The 14,443-nt window shown below is 51.6% G+C and overlaps 4 protein-coding genes across 4 annotated transcripts; 2 read left to right on the top strand and 2 right to left on the bottom strand.

Moving 5' to 3' along the window:
* Positions 1-26: 26 nt before the first annotated feature.
* BO88DRAFT_333521 (uncharacterized protein) lies at positions 27-4,135 on the bottom strand (the record flags this gene model as incomplete). The annotated part of the gene is made up of 12 exons (XM_025702768.1): positions 27-475; positions 527-660; positions 713-873; positions 944-1,523; positions 1,573-1,732; positions 1,791-1,826; positions 1,856-2,183; positions 2,273-2,317; positions 2,476-2,610; positions 2,865-2,927; positions 2,995-3,399; positions 3,524-4,135. Coding segments are annotated over 12 exons (3,108 nt in total), but the record flags the coding sequence as incomplete, so codon positions are not given.
* A 1,272-nt stretch (positions 4,136-5,407) lies between these two features.
* On the top strand, positions 5,408-7,701 carry BO88DRAFT_205171 (Zn(II)2Cys6 transcription factor domain-containing protein). The gene is made up of 3 exons (XM_025701885.1): positions 5,408-5,716; positions 5,790-5,834; positions 5,895-7,701. Exons 1-3 carry the CDS (start codon positions 5,637-5,639, stop codon positions 7,444-7,446), a joined length of 1,677 nt encoding a protein of 558 aa, XP_025565825.1. The 5' UTR covers positions 5,408-5,636; the 3' UTR covers positions 7,447-7,701.
* A 732-nt stretch (positions 7,702-8,433) lies between these two features.
* Positions 8,434-11,024, top strand: BO88DRAFT_476413 (uncharacterized protein; the record flags this gene model as incomplete). The annotated part of the gene is made up of 3 exons (XM_025711929.1): positions 8,434-8,984; positions 9,032-9,913; positions 9,964-11,024. 3 exons carry the CDS (start codon positions 8,434-8,436, stop codon positions 10,793-10,795), a joined length of 2,265 nt encoding a protein of 754 aa, XP_025565824.1. The 3' UTR covers positions 10,796-11,024.
* Positions 11,013-14,217, bottom strand: BO88DRAFT_422916 (GH92 family glycosyl hydrolase; the record flags this gene model as incomplete). Its single annotated transcript, XM_025708606.1, has 4 exons — positions 11,013-11,622; positions 11,731-12,420; positions 12,476-13,519; positions 14,147-14,217. 4 exons carry the CDS (start codon positions 14,215-14,217, stop codon positions 11,013-11,015), a joined length of 2,415 nt encoding a protein of 804 aa, XP_025565823.1.
* Between the last annotated feature and the right edge of the window lie 226 nt (positions 14,218-14,443).

Below are 14,443 nucleotides of genomic sequence, written 5' to 3'. Positions count from 1 at the left end.
GGGTGGACATATGCACTATAGATCCCTCAAACAGCAAACCCTCCGGAATCAGCCTGCCTAGGCTCCCCTGCAGCATCGAAAGTTCCATTCGGTAGAACTCGAATTGCCTGCGCCGTGCTCTCCCCTGGACCTACCCAGGTCACATTGTGACCTCTTGCCTCCATGAAGGACACAGTCTCATTGTCATAATCGTACTCAAAGGTAACACGATTCGGGACCAGTTGATCATGAAGGCGCGGCTGAGCCAAGGCTTCTGCCGCTGAAAGACCTTCGTCGACGGCATGTATAATGTTCTGGATGGTGGCAGTGATAATCCGACTACCTCCTGCCGAGCCGGCGACGAAGAACACTGTTCCGTTAGGGTGGGTGACAATGGCTGGAGTACAAGAGGACAGTGGGCGTTTCCCGGGTCGTATGAAGTTTGCCTCAGAAGGGATATAGCCAAAAGAGTTGGACGAATTAGGAATAGAAAAGTCTAGACTATAAGTCAGTCACTGCGGTGAGCGGGGGCAATTTTGAAGCATACCATCCATCTCATTATTCATTATGATACCAGTCTCAGGAACCATGACTTTGGAGCCAAAAAGCAAATTGATGGTCGTGATCGCGGAAATGGCAAGCCCACTGTGATCAATGGCGGCAATATGTGAAGTACCCGGTCTACTTAGGTCAGTTGTCTGATAATACTATGGTACCATCAAAATTCACCCACGTTTCAAGACTCTCATATCCCTGCGGATTGTAGGCAGACACAGCCTGGGTATGCTGGTCGGATATATTCTTTCGAATCTCTTCAACAGTGGAATCCGCTAGCATCATTTCCTGATACGTGTCCATGCCATCAAGGAAGAAAGGATCTCCTAGATTAGTCCTCTATATCACAAATCAGCATTGCCTCCAATGTTTCAGCTGCCTACTAGTTCAGTAGAGCGGATAAGCATACCAATCCATATCCAAACCGTATAGCTTCGTCCAATCGATGAGTACTCAGGTTCAAGTTATCCGGACGGAAAAGGTCATCGTAAGTACCCAGAACTTTGAGAACGTTCAGAGCTACGATACCACTGGAAGGGGCTGGGGTGCTAGTAATCCGATAACCGCGATAGTCAATTTCTGAGATGTTACGGATAGCGACCGTATAATTGGCCAGGTCCTCAAGCGTCATTGTACCGTTAGCTTTCTGTACCGCATCTATCATAGTCTTCGCGATTGATCCAGAGTAGAAGGCATCGGGGCCCTCCTTTGCGATGGTCTCCAGTGTGGCTGCATAACGTTTTCGCGTAATGGTATCACCCACACCGAGCCTGGTTCCATTGGGAGCAAAGTCGAGCGCCCAGGTAGGGTCCTGAGACAGAAAGTCTTCGTCATCCCCGACAGCAGCGTTCATATAGCGGACCAAATCATGCCCCACTGACCACCCCTCCCGTGCGGTTTGGATGGCGGGCTGCACAACGGTTGACCAGGGGAGCGAGCCATACTTGCTGTGAAGATACCCGAGACCACGCAGTTCCCCAGGAACGGCACTTCGATTATATCAGTTATTGCAGCATCAAAGAGCCCAAGATTGCTCACCTTGCAAGGCCCCCGCTAACGGAAGCCTTCGTATTATTCTCAAACATATCCTGGAAAGCGGCCGCTGGGGCAGTTTCGCGGAAATCGATGGCCTCAAAGGTGCCTTCAGGGGTCTTGACCAGCATGAATCCACCTCCTCCGATTCCACTATGGTACATGCCTTCCAACAATCATCAGGTCCAAGCACTTCGCCAGTTATTGTAGGCCAACTCACCAACAGTTCCAACGCAGAGCATTGTTGCAACCATCTGAGACTGAAGTCAGCAGGGTGCCGCATGACGACAGATCGGCTGGATCGTTCTCACCGCGTCAGCTGCATTTCCTCCCATCTTTATAATATCTGTTCCATGTCGACTGCAAATAGCACTTTCGCTCGCCACTGCACCGCGCTTCCCATCCTCCAGTTTATTCGCTCGGTCAAGCCGGCTAGTCGCAAATTCAAGAGGCGAGGTGAGCACACCTGGCAGATGTATTGTTATTATGGTTAGGAGTAGCGTCGACAATATCGTGAATTTCGCAAGGCGAAACATAGTTGAGGCGCTGGGTCGCTTGTCATGTAACAAGGTCCACTGCGATCGCTCAGCCGGGGTCTCCCAGGTTTCGAGAAGTGGCTGTAGGAACAGAGCGGGTTAGAAACACAATTCAATAATCGCGCAGGGTTGCACGAAAGAGGGTCGACAGAGCGAATCGGTTTATATACCTGCTTCTCCGCATCTTGGCTCGAACTTTTCCTTGGCTGATAGGTCTCCATGTTGCAAAGAAATTCAAAGTCGGATTGGGGAGGGTCAAAGCGACAGGGTAGATACGTCCGCGAGACTTAGCAGGTGCGGAGGATCAGCATGGGAGAGCCCTTGTGAGCCTTTCCGCCAGAGTTAGAGGACGCCCTATTCGCAGATACACTACCCTAAGAAAATACAAGGGAGGGGGAAGAACCTGCCCCAGCGAACGCAGGGAAATAAGAAATAAGGAAAGCCTCACCCCAGCCATATCGGGGACAGCCCTGGCCGAGATAAGCAGCGAGGGATTGTGGATGCCCGCCTGCAATCAAGAGTCATGACTGGGACTCCGCACTCTTGGGTCGTGCTTATCGAGGGCGGTTCCGCCAACGGGAAGTCAGCCGCCACCCGCGGGCCCAAGTCACGCGATAACGCTGACCGGGTTCGGCCTGCCCAACGTAATGAGCCGAACCGTGATCTCCAATTGAAGTGCAGCCATCACGCCAAGCTCGTTGAGGTTCCCCGGATCGTCGAGTCATGGTATGTATCGCCCATAGACCAGACAGAAACCCTTACCTCACATCTTTGCTTTGACTTTTGACTACCTGATAGTGTCACATCATTGTCGCTATCTGCGCTCTCCCGTATATAGCAGAGTTCATCCGCAACAGGTTTTCGTCTGTCCCTGTCACCTTTAGAGCTCCACGGCCTCCTTTGTCCATGTAATGGTTTCGGTCCAAATGGGGGGGATGTCTTCCTCCAATTGCAGGACTGTTTCAATAAGACGCCGGCCCCAGTCGCGGACAAACCACTTGTCGGAGAGAAGGTGCAATCCTACCCCGTAGTGTAGAAATAGCACGCGGCCCACCCAGTCTCCACTTTTCAGCAGAGCAATGTAGTCTTCGCTGATGTTAATGGGCCACGCAATGATGCCACCGTTTGGACCGCCGAACGGCCATCGTTTGATGGCTTCATGGAGAATATCCCACGTATTTTGGTACGTAGTCTGATTCGGCCCACCAAGGCTGGTGAATTTGTCTTGCACCCGCTGCAGAGACTCCATGATGGCACTTGTAGTCATTAGCATTACTTGACTGAGTTCCCGCAGAGACTTCAGAGACATACCTGCGTAGTTTGATCTGAGATTCCTGTACACTAGAGATATATTAGCATCCTTTTGCCATCGAAAGATAGAGGGCAGGCAAGTACTGGTAGGGATTTCCATCTTGATCGACCTCGTCATCCTTATACTTCAGCCACCCCTGGAGATCGCCCCGATACTCCATGCCACTAAGCTGTTCGAAAAGAAACGCACAGCCCGCTATGAGCTGTCGAATCTCCAAAACATGGGATAGAGGCTCGAATGTGTGTTTGTCTTGGGTAACACACGGGTAGGCTGTTGCGCAGAGCATAATGAAGATGGAGCACAGGAAGGCTGGTGCGCAATTCTCGGGAGTCATTTCTGCGAGTACACGAGTGAATGCTGAACATGCTCGGTTCTGGTACTTGAGTGCGATTTCTAGCCATGAACGGTTATCGTGAGTGTTCAGGTACGCTAGATGAAGAGCAGACAATCCTAGTAGGCTGTCCAGCAAGAAGGCATGAGAGACCGCGATCCGTGGGACAACCACTTGGAAGTGGTGAGCATCTAGACGGCCTTGACAGAGTGTGATGTATGTCTCTGTTACATAGTGGTGGAATAGTTTCATCTCAAGCATCCTGTCTGATTGCGGTTCTCCTTCGGGACCAGGAAACACATCAGGCATATCCTGGGGCGTGGATGCATGCTGGCTGTCCGCTTCACTTGATGGAGGGTATGTGCAATCCAGTCTTCGTTTCTTGCACAGGCCACATCGTGGCGTCTCTTCGTCGCACTACGTGGGTCAGCATGAGGCCGATAGCACGAATGATACTGCTGGGAGGAATGGAACAGCATGTGCAGTGTAATTATACCGACGACTGCGATGGGGTATAAACTGCCGATCCGGGGAGCGGGAAGAGGTAGCGAACCCGTGAGAAGAGAAGGAGATAAGAAAGAGGAAATCAGACCTTCACATGCCGTTTCTTACATTGGAGACAACCCTTCCGGGACTTGGTATGACTGCGGCGGGAGGGCATTCGGAAGAGTGCCAGGCACGGAAGGGGAATGACGTAGTTCGTCAAGGACAAACTTATCTAGTCCCGGTTAAGGTAGAAGCTGCGCGACGATAGTACTGGTAGTCTTTAGTTGTAATGAATGGGTTAAGCAGTACTAGTAGTACGTGGGGTGAGAATAATCAGAATGACCACAGCACACAGTCCGATAGCAAGAGGATCAATGCAGCGGACAGACCAAGCCTAAATCACAGAAATATGATAGAAAATGGCAGTTGGAGATGGAACGATGGAAATAAGAGAAACAAGAGCTGCGGGTAACCCGAATCTCTATCCACCATCCATCGGGATCGGGACTCGCCGTTTGGGGAATGGAAGCTGGTGCCGGGCCTGTGGTCTTTGTGGCAGGTTCTGCCGGTGTCAGCTTATCTAACAAGGCTGCTGATTGGTGGTTACCTGCTGACTCAGCTATGTACCTGACATGGGCGGATCCTGTGGAACTTTAGTTGTACAAATTATGTTATTCTTAGGTGGACTGGTCCACAAGGACCATTCATTTGCAATGCGTTTGGTCTTCTTTGATCCGCGTGGATGCCTGTTTCACAATCGATTAAGAGTCCTGTTATTGAGCCTTCAGGTCAGCTCGAGAATCCTTCACTAGGCTCCTATACAGTCCGAGGCAGCAGCAATTTCATCGTCCCCACTCAGGACCCCGAATCGCTTCACGATGAGGAAGAAAGTCGTCCAGCCTTGACCGTCCTACACCGTATGGGGTATACTATCTGGCACTTATAGTCTTACTTGTATACTAGGATCGAAACTTGAACTTTCTTGTTCATACGTTCTGCGCACATCTCCAATGGGGTTCTCCAAACTACTCGAGTGTTATACTTCAGTTTGAACCGAGGCGGTACTACCTGCTACTCTACATCTTCACAGCATCTTTATGTGCGTGATATTCTTTCATCACTAGTCGCAAAGCATTTCTAGCAGGTATCTTCTTGGGTATATCCTCATGCTGAACATGTAGTGGGGCTCAGCTGTGCGGTCTCTCACTACGGGGACTAGCAGCCCATTCATCCAGTCAACGTCCGAAATGCCGCCAGATCCCTGTCAAAACCACGTGACGGCGGTTTATGGGGGCCATTGAGCATTGCAGAACACAAATCAGCCAGAAGGAAATCCAAGGTGCATGGTACCAGCGGTCCTCTATTTAGGACGTGACTGCTCAGATCTTCTAGCTCCTCGACAAAAATGAATGCGGATGACTCCTCCCCGCACCAGCGACAACGGTTTGGATCTACCAGGTCGCGCAAGGGCTGCATTACGTGTCGGTGAGCGAGAAACCCTCTGTCTACCTGCTCTTCTGGATCAGTCTGCTAACCCTTCATCTGGCGGCCACGGCAGGATCCGTCGCGTCAAATGTGATGAACGCAAGCCGGCTTGTCTTCGGTATGCAAACATTGGAATGACGCCTTTGCTGTGGAAACCCCACACTAACCTCCCGGATAGATGTACAAGTACGAACCGGAAATGTGATGGTTATATGCCCATGCCTTATTCGATACGCATCGCAAAGCAGTTGGCACAAGTAACTGCGTTTGTCAGTCCGGCTGAGTCCCGAGCCCTCGAGTTCTTCTTTCGCAAGTCTGCAGCGCATCTAGCTGGTTACTTTACTGCTTCGTTCTGGACCCGCACGGTTTTACAGCTCAGCCTGACCGAACCTACGATCCGCCAAGCTATTGCTGCGATTGGGTTTCTGTATGAAGCAGAGGGGATGTCTACAACTCCGGCAATGGCATACCGTTGGCAATCTTCCAAGCCCGACTTGGCACTACATCTCTATAACCGGGCCATTCGCACTACCATTGATAAGGTTTCATCAGGCATAGACGCGGTGCCTCTAGTAATAGCAGCCAGCATTTTGTTCGCGTCCCTCGAGTTTCTCCGAGGAAATGCTACTGGGGTTACATCGCATATCGCAAGCGGGCTGAATCTGGTGCGGTCCTGGCGGGCGCATCGAGAGCGATCCTGCTGCACCAAGAGTTCTCAGACACATTGGGTGGATGCTGAATTGGCCCCTATATTGAACTTCTTTTCTTTGAATACGTACGAAATGTCGGCACTCAAACACCTCGTCAGTGCGCCACAAGAAAAAGTACTTGTCAACCCCGTGGATGCTGAAGGCAAGCTCTTATTGAACTGGCGGTTCCGAACATTCCATCAGGCACGCATCGCCCTCCTCGACTTGATGCTTTACTACATCGGAAAATTCCCCAACCGACAAGAGTTGGCCAGACTGACGAACCTCCCGCACTCACCCGTGCAGCAATGGGCCGAAACCTTTGAGCATGCCACCCAGCGATGGGTGGCAAGCTTTGAATTGCTAGTGCAACGGAAGCAGTTGGAATGCGGGCCGGCCATACAAAATGAGATTGATGCTACTCGCATGTTATGGTATTGTTACCGTCTAGGACGTGATCGGTATCGTGTGGCAAATGAATCCGGCTGGGATGACTTCCGCGCTGTCTACGAGGATATTCTCTCAATTGCTGAACGTCTGCTTAGTGACTCAGACCACTACCCGGATGATGTCTCCAAAACGATAAATCTGGACGTACAGCTGTTGTATCCGTTGCAGGCCGTCGCCTGGAAGTGCCGCTGGCCGGACCTTCGCCGTCGGGCCCTGGATCTGCTACAACGGATACCGAAGCAAGAACTGATCTTTTATACCCCGAACTATCACGCCGTCTGCACACGGATCATGTCGCTTGAGGAGGGTACAATGTACAAAGAGATGCTTCCCCCAGATCACGCCCGCATCTACAGTTTCGTTATTAGCCCTACTCCGGCAACGGCGGCTGACCACCCCATTTACTCCATCACGTTTACCACTTTTCCACAGGGCCGAAGTAGCGAGCCACACTTTCACACAGAATCGCTCTGGCTTCAACCCTCGCAAGCGGGGGCCACGACAACCGTGCCACCTGTTGATATGATGAAACGCCGTGACTGGCCACCGGTCGCCCGAACGGATGCTCATCTGCAACATGGTTTAGTGTAGATAACACAGCCTGATGTTGTCCCGCAAGATTACTAGGCACATAAAATGAGTTTGGCTAGACAAGCACAGCATGTGTTCAACCTTCCACACTGGCCTTACATCGAACAAGTCGATACTAATAGTATTATCTCGTTATCTTCCTATCGAGTGATCGCGTTGCCCTCATTCCAACCGAATGGTATAATATACAGGTAGCAGTCCAAATTGAGCCAACCTGAAGCAAGGCACTAAGATAAATACCAACTGAAGGAAATGTTTCAATCGAAGTGCACTTTCCACAACCTTAATCCATGAGGGAGTGATCCTATTACTTACCATTAGCCTAAAGCCCACTTGTCGCTTACAGTTGCATACAGTTCATATTTCGACCATTGGCTGCTCCTGCATTTCCCGGGGCACACTTGATACTTTTTCATCTGGCATATAGGTGCCGGGTGGGTTTCCAGTGTTACGTCTTGGGTGTATTTAGTGATTCACATCCACTCCACTGACCCACCCCGAAGCAAGAAGATGGAGACTCATACTACACCTTTAAACAGCAAGACACAGTGCATATATACCAACTATAGGACTTCTTTAGATGTGATAAAAAAACAAATCACTGGCGACAAATATGCTAACTGGCCGAAGATTCGGATTTGTTCAAAACTGTCTAGCGCTCGCCATTGACCCACTTCAGCCCCGTCGAGCAAGAACTGCTGTAATACCCACAGTCATAGCTCGAGCTACTACATGCTAAGCATGTTTTTAGCTCCTGTATACGCGTCTTCAGGGCGCAGCACCAATCGGAACGCCGGGCCGACCAATACTAGCACTATTGGGCTTGGTCAATGTGCACCAAAATTTAGTCCAGAGGCGTTTGCTTCAACAGGCCGAGGGATTATATTTATTTGAAACATAAATACATATGCAAAGTTAGCGTGGTCAAAGTACCGAAAATAATGACAGAGCCATCTGATTTGTGCTCTTGTATTCTCCTTGCTCGATATGAGGATCAAAACGTTATGGAACGGACACGATCCAGCAAACAATGATGCTGAATCATCTGAGGAAGCCTGGAAATGGCCAGTCCGTGCCAAATATGCAACGCTCCTATCATCCCGAACTTCATCGTCTGCTGCACATCCCGACGAGGAGTGGATTCATGGTGTCCTCCTCGGTACATGGGCCGCCGGAGGCATCTCGGTTCTGAATATCCTGCTAGCGCTCATTGCCATTGGCATCAGCTATTCCCAAAGCGCCAACTCGCATGGTTTCCTTAGCACTGAACTGTACAATGGGAATTGCACTTTGTCCAGTAGATGGGCAACGGGCATCCATGTTGTCATCAACGTCTTGTCCACCACCCTCCTCGAGGCCAGTAACTACGCCATGCAATGCGTGTCGGGACCATCCCGCACAGATGTTGACAAAGCTCATAGAAAACGCCGTTGGCTGGATATTGGGGTGATGAGCTTTCGGAACTTTCGAGCCATGAGTATCAAGCGGAAACTTCTCTGGCTGGTTTTGCTTCTCAGCTCAGTCCCGATTCATATGATGTTAGTAATAGTGACTCCTACCCTGCCATCACTAACTTGCGTACCAGATATAACTCGGTGGTATTTTCATCCATCTCTGCGCTCGACTATGGCACAATGCTCGTCCCTGATGATCTAACGCCCACTGAGTCCTTGGTCGGCGCGGGCGGGAGGAGCGCCTTCGTGAAAGCCATCGGCAGCACGCCGGAGCTGATTCAGACTGAAATCTTCAACGGTACCTTTCAGAATTTGAGTAACGCCGAGTGCGTGAAGAAGTATGATGTGGAATACAACACGCATCTCGGAACCCTGATTTTAGTGGCTGAGCGACAGTACTTTGGCAATGCAAGCAGTCTCCAATGGAGCTACTCATCGGTATATGACTACGTCAAGAATGTGGGGGAGAGCAACGTCGAGAAGTTAGTTGATGAAGGGAAGTGGACAGCCGAAGGACTGGAATGGACTAAAAGAACAATTTCTGTTAATACCCCGGAAATCCCCATCTCCTACTGTATGGAAAAGACCATGACCCAGCGGTGTCGGCTTCTTTTCAGTCCATCGATTGCGCTGGCCGTGATTCTGTTCAACCTCACCAAGGTAGTCTGCATGTACTTGACTGCAAAAACGGACCGCTCTGAGATCTTCTTGCGAGTAGGAGATGCCATATCGTCCTTCCTCGCCCATCCAGATCCCACAACTAAGGGCCGCTGTCTAATGTCCCGGGCTGATATGGATCGAGGACCGCATCGATGGGAGCCATCGCCCCGATGGAAGCAGTTCATACAAAAGAGGATTCGCCGTGACCCAGAAAACCAAGCAGACATTCCCATGGAAAACCGTCGCATCTTGGAGCAGGCAAATTCTTCAGAAACCTCCCCGAGGATGCTACCACGTCGAAAACGATGGTTTCGGGCGGCCAGTTTGCGCCGCTGGGCGAGTATGGTATTCATGTCCGTGCCCCATGCCTCGCATATACTCACAAACTAACCCAAACGTATAGGTTCGCCGTCTGCTTCTTCATCTCCTACTTGATATACTTCGACCTAATCATCGAGGGAGACGGCTGGTCCCTCTCCGAGCAATGGAGCCTAGGATTCGGCTCCGCCAACTCCCAAACCAATATCCGCTTTTCAGGAAACAATATGATCGCCCTCGTCCTCCTAAGCAACACCCCCCAACTAGTCTTCTCCATCATCTACTTCACCACCAACAGTCTCCTCTCCTGCATGCTCGTCACAGCCGAATATAACGACTACGCCGTCGACCGCAAACCCCTCCGGGTCTCCTGGCCCCGCGGCCAACAACGCTCAACGTACTACCTCGCCCTGCCTTACCGCTACAGCATCCCGCTTTTCATCATGTCTGTTGCCCTGCACTGGCTGCTTTCTGAGAGCTTCTTCTACGTCAACATCACAGTGTATGATGTTTTCGGCCATGAGGATACGAATAGCTCTATCAAGGGTTGCGGCTTCTCTCCTATCGCCATATTTATCATTACTATCCTGGAGGGCGTGTCATTTTTCTCACTCTTGGCGTTGGGGATGAAGAAGTTTCGGTCCCGGATGCCGATTGCGGCGCATTGTAGTGCGGCGATCAGTGCTGCGTGTCATCCTCCTCAGGGTGATGATGATGCGGGGCTTAAGGCTGTCGCGTGGGGTGAGGTCGATTGCACGGATCAGTTTGTACAGGTGGATTTGGATACAGGTGTAGATACGAGGTCTATGGTTGAAGCTGGGGGTGGAAGTGTAGGTGGTCAGGGCGAAGGGTATGCTCATTGCACGTTCACTTCGTTTGATGTTACGATGCCGGTGAAGGGGAGGTTTTATAGTTGATATTACACCACTAGTCCTAAAAATGATGCTGTTGTTGACTACTATCCTCTTATGAATCTACTACACGTATATAAAATCCAGAAACTACTCTCTTGAACCACTATCCACACCACCAACAGAGTAATTACTCAACACTCCACAACATCACCATCACCATCTATACTCTCCAAGTCCCAACCTTATCCACCAACAACGCATCTTACAACTTCTACTACAACTACACCTCCATCCCACCCCCCCAACTCGGCGGCCCCTCACCCACCCCGGTCCCCCACACACTTTCCTCCTCATCCTCCCCATTCCCCTCTCCCAACTCGACCTCCAACACACCCCCTTTAACAAAAAACTCATGCCCAATCCAACACCTGCCATACACCTCCCCATCCAACCACGCCCTCTTCACCACCTTCCCCCCAACACCCACCCCAACATCCCCCCTAACCCTCACCACCGCGACACCCCCCGAAACCCCATTCTTCACCTTAACCTCCTGCACAAACGGCGCCGAAATCAAATACACATTCTGTCCCGGGTTCGGAAACAGACCCATGAGCCCGAACACCGTGAACGCCGCCATTGCCCCGGAGTCGTCGTTGCCGGGGATACCGGACCGGGAGGTATTGAATACGTCCGGGATGAGACGGTGGATGAGACGTGAGGAGAGGGCCGGACGGGAGGCGTAGTGGTATTGGTAGACGGTTAGGAAGACGGGTTCGTTGCTGTAGTCTGCTAGTGGGGTGGAGTGGAATGTGGATAGACGGGATGTGAAGGATGTAGGGCCGGAGAGGTAGCTGGTTATTAGGGTGGGGAGGTCGTGGGGGACGTAGCTATCCATTTCAATATTTATATCGTTAGTTGGGGGTTGTGTTGGGGATTAATAAAGCGGAGGGATAGGGTAAGGGGGGTATGGGGTATGGGGTATGGGGTATGGATACAATTGATATTCCCAAATACTCGACTCAAACGTCTCGGACGGATTACTCGTCAACGAGCACCACGTCGGCCCCGTAGCAAGGGGACTACAATCCATCGGGTCCTGATGTGCCCATGTTCCATTGCGGTACTTGGGTTGGAAGAAACCCACGAACCCCGTATCGGTGCCATTCGGGAAGAACGAGCGTTGATCAGGTTTGAACAGGTTCTTCCAGTTAGTCGATCTCGCAAGATACTTCAAGTAGTCGTCTGTCTTGTTCAGCCCGTGGGCGACAGTCGCGACGCAAAAATCGTTGTATGCGTATTCCAATGTCCGGGAGATACTGCGCGAGTTGGTACCGAAACCCAGGTAGTCGAAGTCGTGGTAGGGGATGTAATTGAGGGACTTCCAGCTCTGTAGACCCCCTCGGCCTTGGTAGGACCATTCTAGGGGCTCGTTCTCGGCGTCGTTGACCATTGCTTCGTAGGCGAGGTCCCAGTCGATATCTGTGAGGTTCTTGACGAAGGCGTCGGCGAGGACGACGTCTGCGTTGGAGCCGCCTTGTGTCCAGCCCTTGCAGAGACTCATGCGGCAGTCTGGGAGCCAGCCTTCGTGGCGGTAGGTGTCGAGGAGACTGCGGATGATGCGGGATTGAGTGTTCGGGTCGATGATGGTGAGGAGAGGGTGTTGGGCGCGGAAGGCGTCCCAGATGCTGGGGATGTCAGTATACCAACCACAGTTGCAGCGATGTGATGATGAGAACATACCAATAGAAGGAATCAAAGTACGGCTCATCGCTCTCCCAGAGGGGATTCTCCCCGGTCAGATCCTGCGGATCCAGCATGGTTCTATAAATGCCGGTCCAGAACATAGTCTGCAGGGCAATACTGGCACTCGTATTCCCAGGCGTCATCTCAAGAGGACTCAACTTCTCCCTCCACGCATCCTCCGCAGCTGCCCGTATCGCATCAAAGTCCTCCAACGGACTCGGAATCTCCACTCTTGCATTCTCACACGCCTTCTCCGTACTAACATAACTCACCCCAACCCTAACACTCACCGTCCCATTATCAGGCCTCTCAAACCTCACGAACCCACCCGCCTGCAGATAAAAATTATTAAACCCCCTAGTGACAAACAACTCCTTCCTCTCCACACCCCCAGCATCATTCACCCAAACCCCTGTATCCTTGACCTCGGCCCCCGCGAAATCCACACACACATACGAAGCATACTCCCCAGCCCCAAAACTGGGCAAAAACGTGCCATTAGCCCTAATCCCACCGGTCCTCTCATCCACACTAACCGACGCATTCTGCCTACTCTCCCACAAGTCCGTCAAATCCAACAACACCATCGGACTCAACTTCTGCTCCGCTGTATCCGGAAAATTAAACCGAAACAGCGCCGTATGCTGCGTGGTAGTCATCTCCGCACTAATACCATTCGTCATGGTTAGGGCAAAGTACCCAGGCCTTGCCACGACCGAGTCATTCTGGTAATGTACGGCGCGGGTGGACTTGGGAAAAGGACAGTTGTCGAGGACATCGTCGATGCAGTATTGAGGGAATAAGGGGAAGTTGCCTAGAGAAGGGTTCCCGCCGGTGCCGGAGTCGTGGAGGGCAGAGAAGCCTGTGATGTTGCTGTTGTCCGGGGAGAAGCCTGCGGTGTTTTGGCCGTCCACGTCCGCGACGGCTTTCGCCATGCCGTAGGGAAGGGTTGCGCCGGCGAAGACATTGCCGCCGTTGGTGGTGCCGATGAGGGGGTTGATGTGGGTGAGGATGTCGGTGGTGTTGGTGTTGGTGTTGGTGCTGTGGGTGAGTGGGAGGAGAGGAAGGATGTGGAGGAGGTAGGGCTGGAGGGGGCGCATAGTGTGGGGTGATGGTGTTGATGGGAGTGTTGGAACTTCCCTAGGGGATGTGTGACACCAGATACGGGGAATAGAGGAGACATCATTGTTGTGGAGGGGGAGATCGACAGACAGCAATGCAGGGAGGGAGAGTCCCTTCAAGCGGGGTTATGCAGGGATGGCAGGGATAGATGCATACAGAGGATCAGTAGATTAAACTTTGAGTAATAATACAGGGATATTAAAGTAGAACAATAAGATTGTAAGAAAGTAACAACACACCCAACATCAACTCCCTCTCCCACAGGTACAATCCAACTAAATCATCGTACCCTTGTTCTGCTTCTTATCAGTCCGGTAATTCTTCCAAACCGCAATCGCCGGGAATCCCAACGCCAAAATCGCCGTGCCAGCAACAGACCCATACATCTGACTTCTTCCCCACGCATAATCCACCGCAGTCCGGGTGGGCGATCCCACCGGATAGGTCATCTGCGTCGTATACCCACCCAGATAAATGTCCGTCGCATTCGACTTCAAATCCGCAGGAAGACGACTCTCCAACGCCTGCGGGAAGATATTGGTATACACCGCCGCAGCAACAGCATACCCAATAGCGCCGCCCAGACTGGAAAACAGCCCTAACAGCGACAGCATCATAGGCACACCCTCGCGATCCGCAGCAGCCATCACCGCCATATCATCACCAATGACGATCGTACCGCCGCCAAAGGCAATGAAGATCTGCGACATGATCACGTAGTTGATATCGTTTCCGCCTTCGCCGCGGAAATGGATCATCAGTCCGGCACCCAGACAGAGCAGCGGCAGTCCGAAGAACAGACAAGTGTACTTGAAGTGTTTAGTGTAGCGGATCCAGAGACCA

The sequence above is a fragment of the Aspergillus vadensis genome, assembly GCF_003184925.1.
Source record: "Aspergillus vadensis CBS 113365 unplaced genomic scaffold BO88scaffold_4, whole genome shotgun sequence".
NCBI lineage: Eukaryota > Fungi > Ascomycota > Eurotiomycetes > Eurotiales > Aspergillaceae > Aspergillus > Aspergillus vadensis.
This window is presented reverse-complemented; position numbering and strand designations above follow the sequence as displayed.

Coding starts and splice junctions, on each gene's coding strand:
- BO88DRAFT_205171 (XM_025701885.1), top strand. CDS start 5,637: ATGAATGCGGATGACTCCTCCCCGCACCAGCGACAACGGTTTGGATCT. Junction 5,717..5,789: donor AAGGGCTGCATTACGTGTCG/GTGAGCGAGAAA, acceptor CGGCCACGGCAG/GATCCGTCGCGTCAAATGTG. Junction 5,835..5,894: donor CGCAAGCCGGCTTGTCTTCG/GTATGCAAACAT, acceptor CCTCCCGGATAG/ATGTACAAGTACGAACCGGA.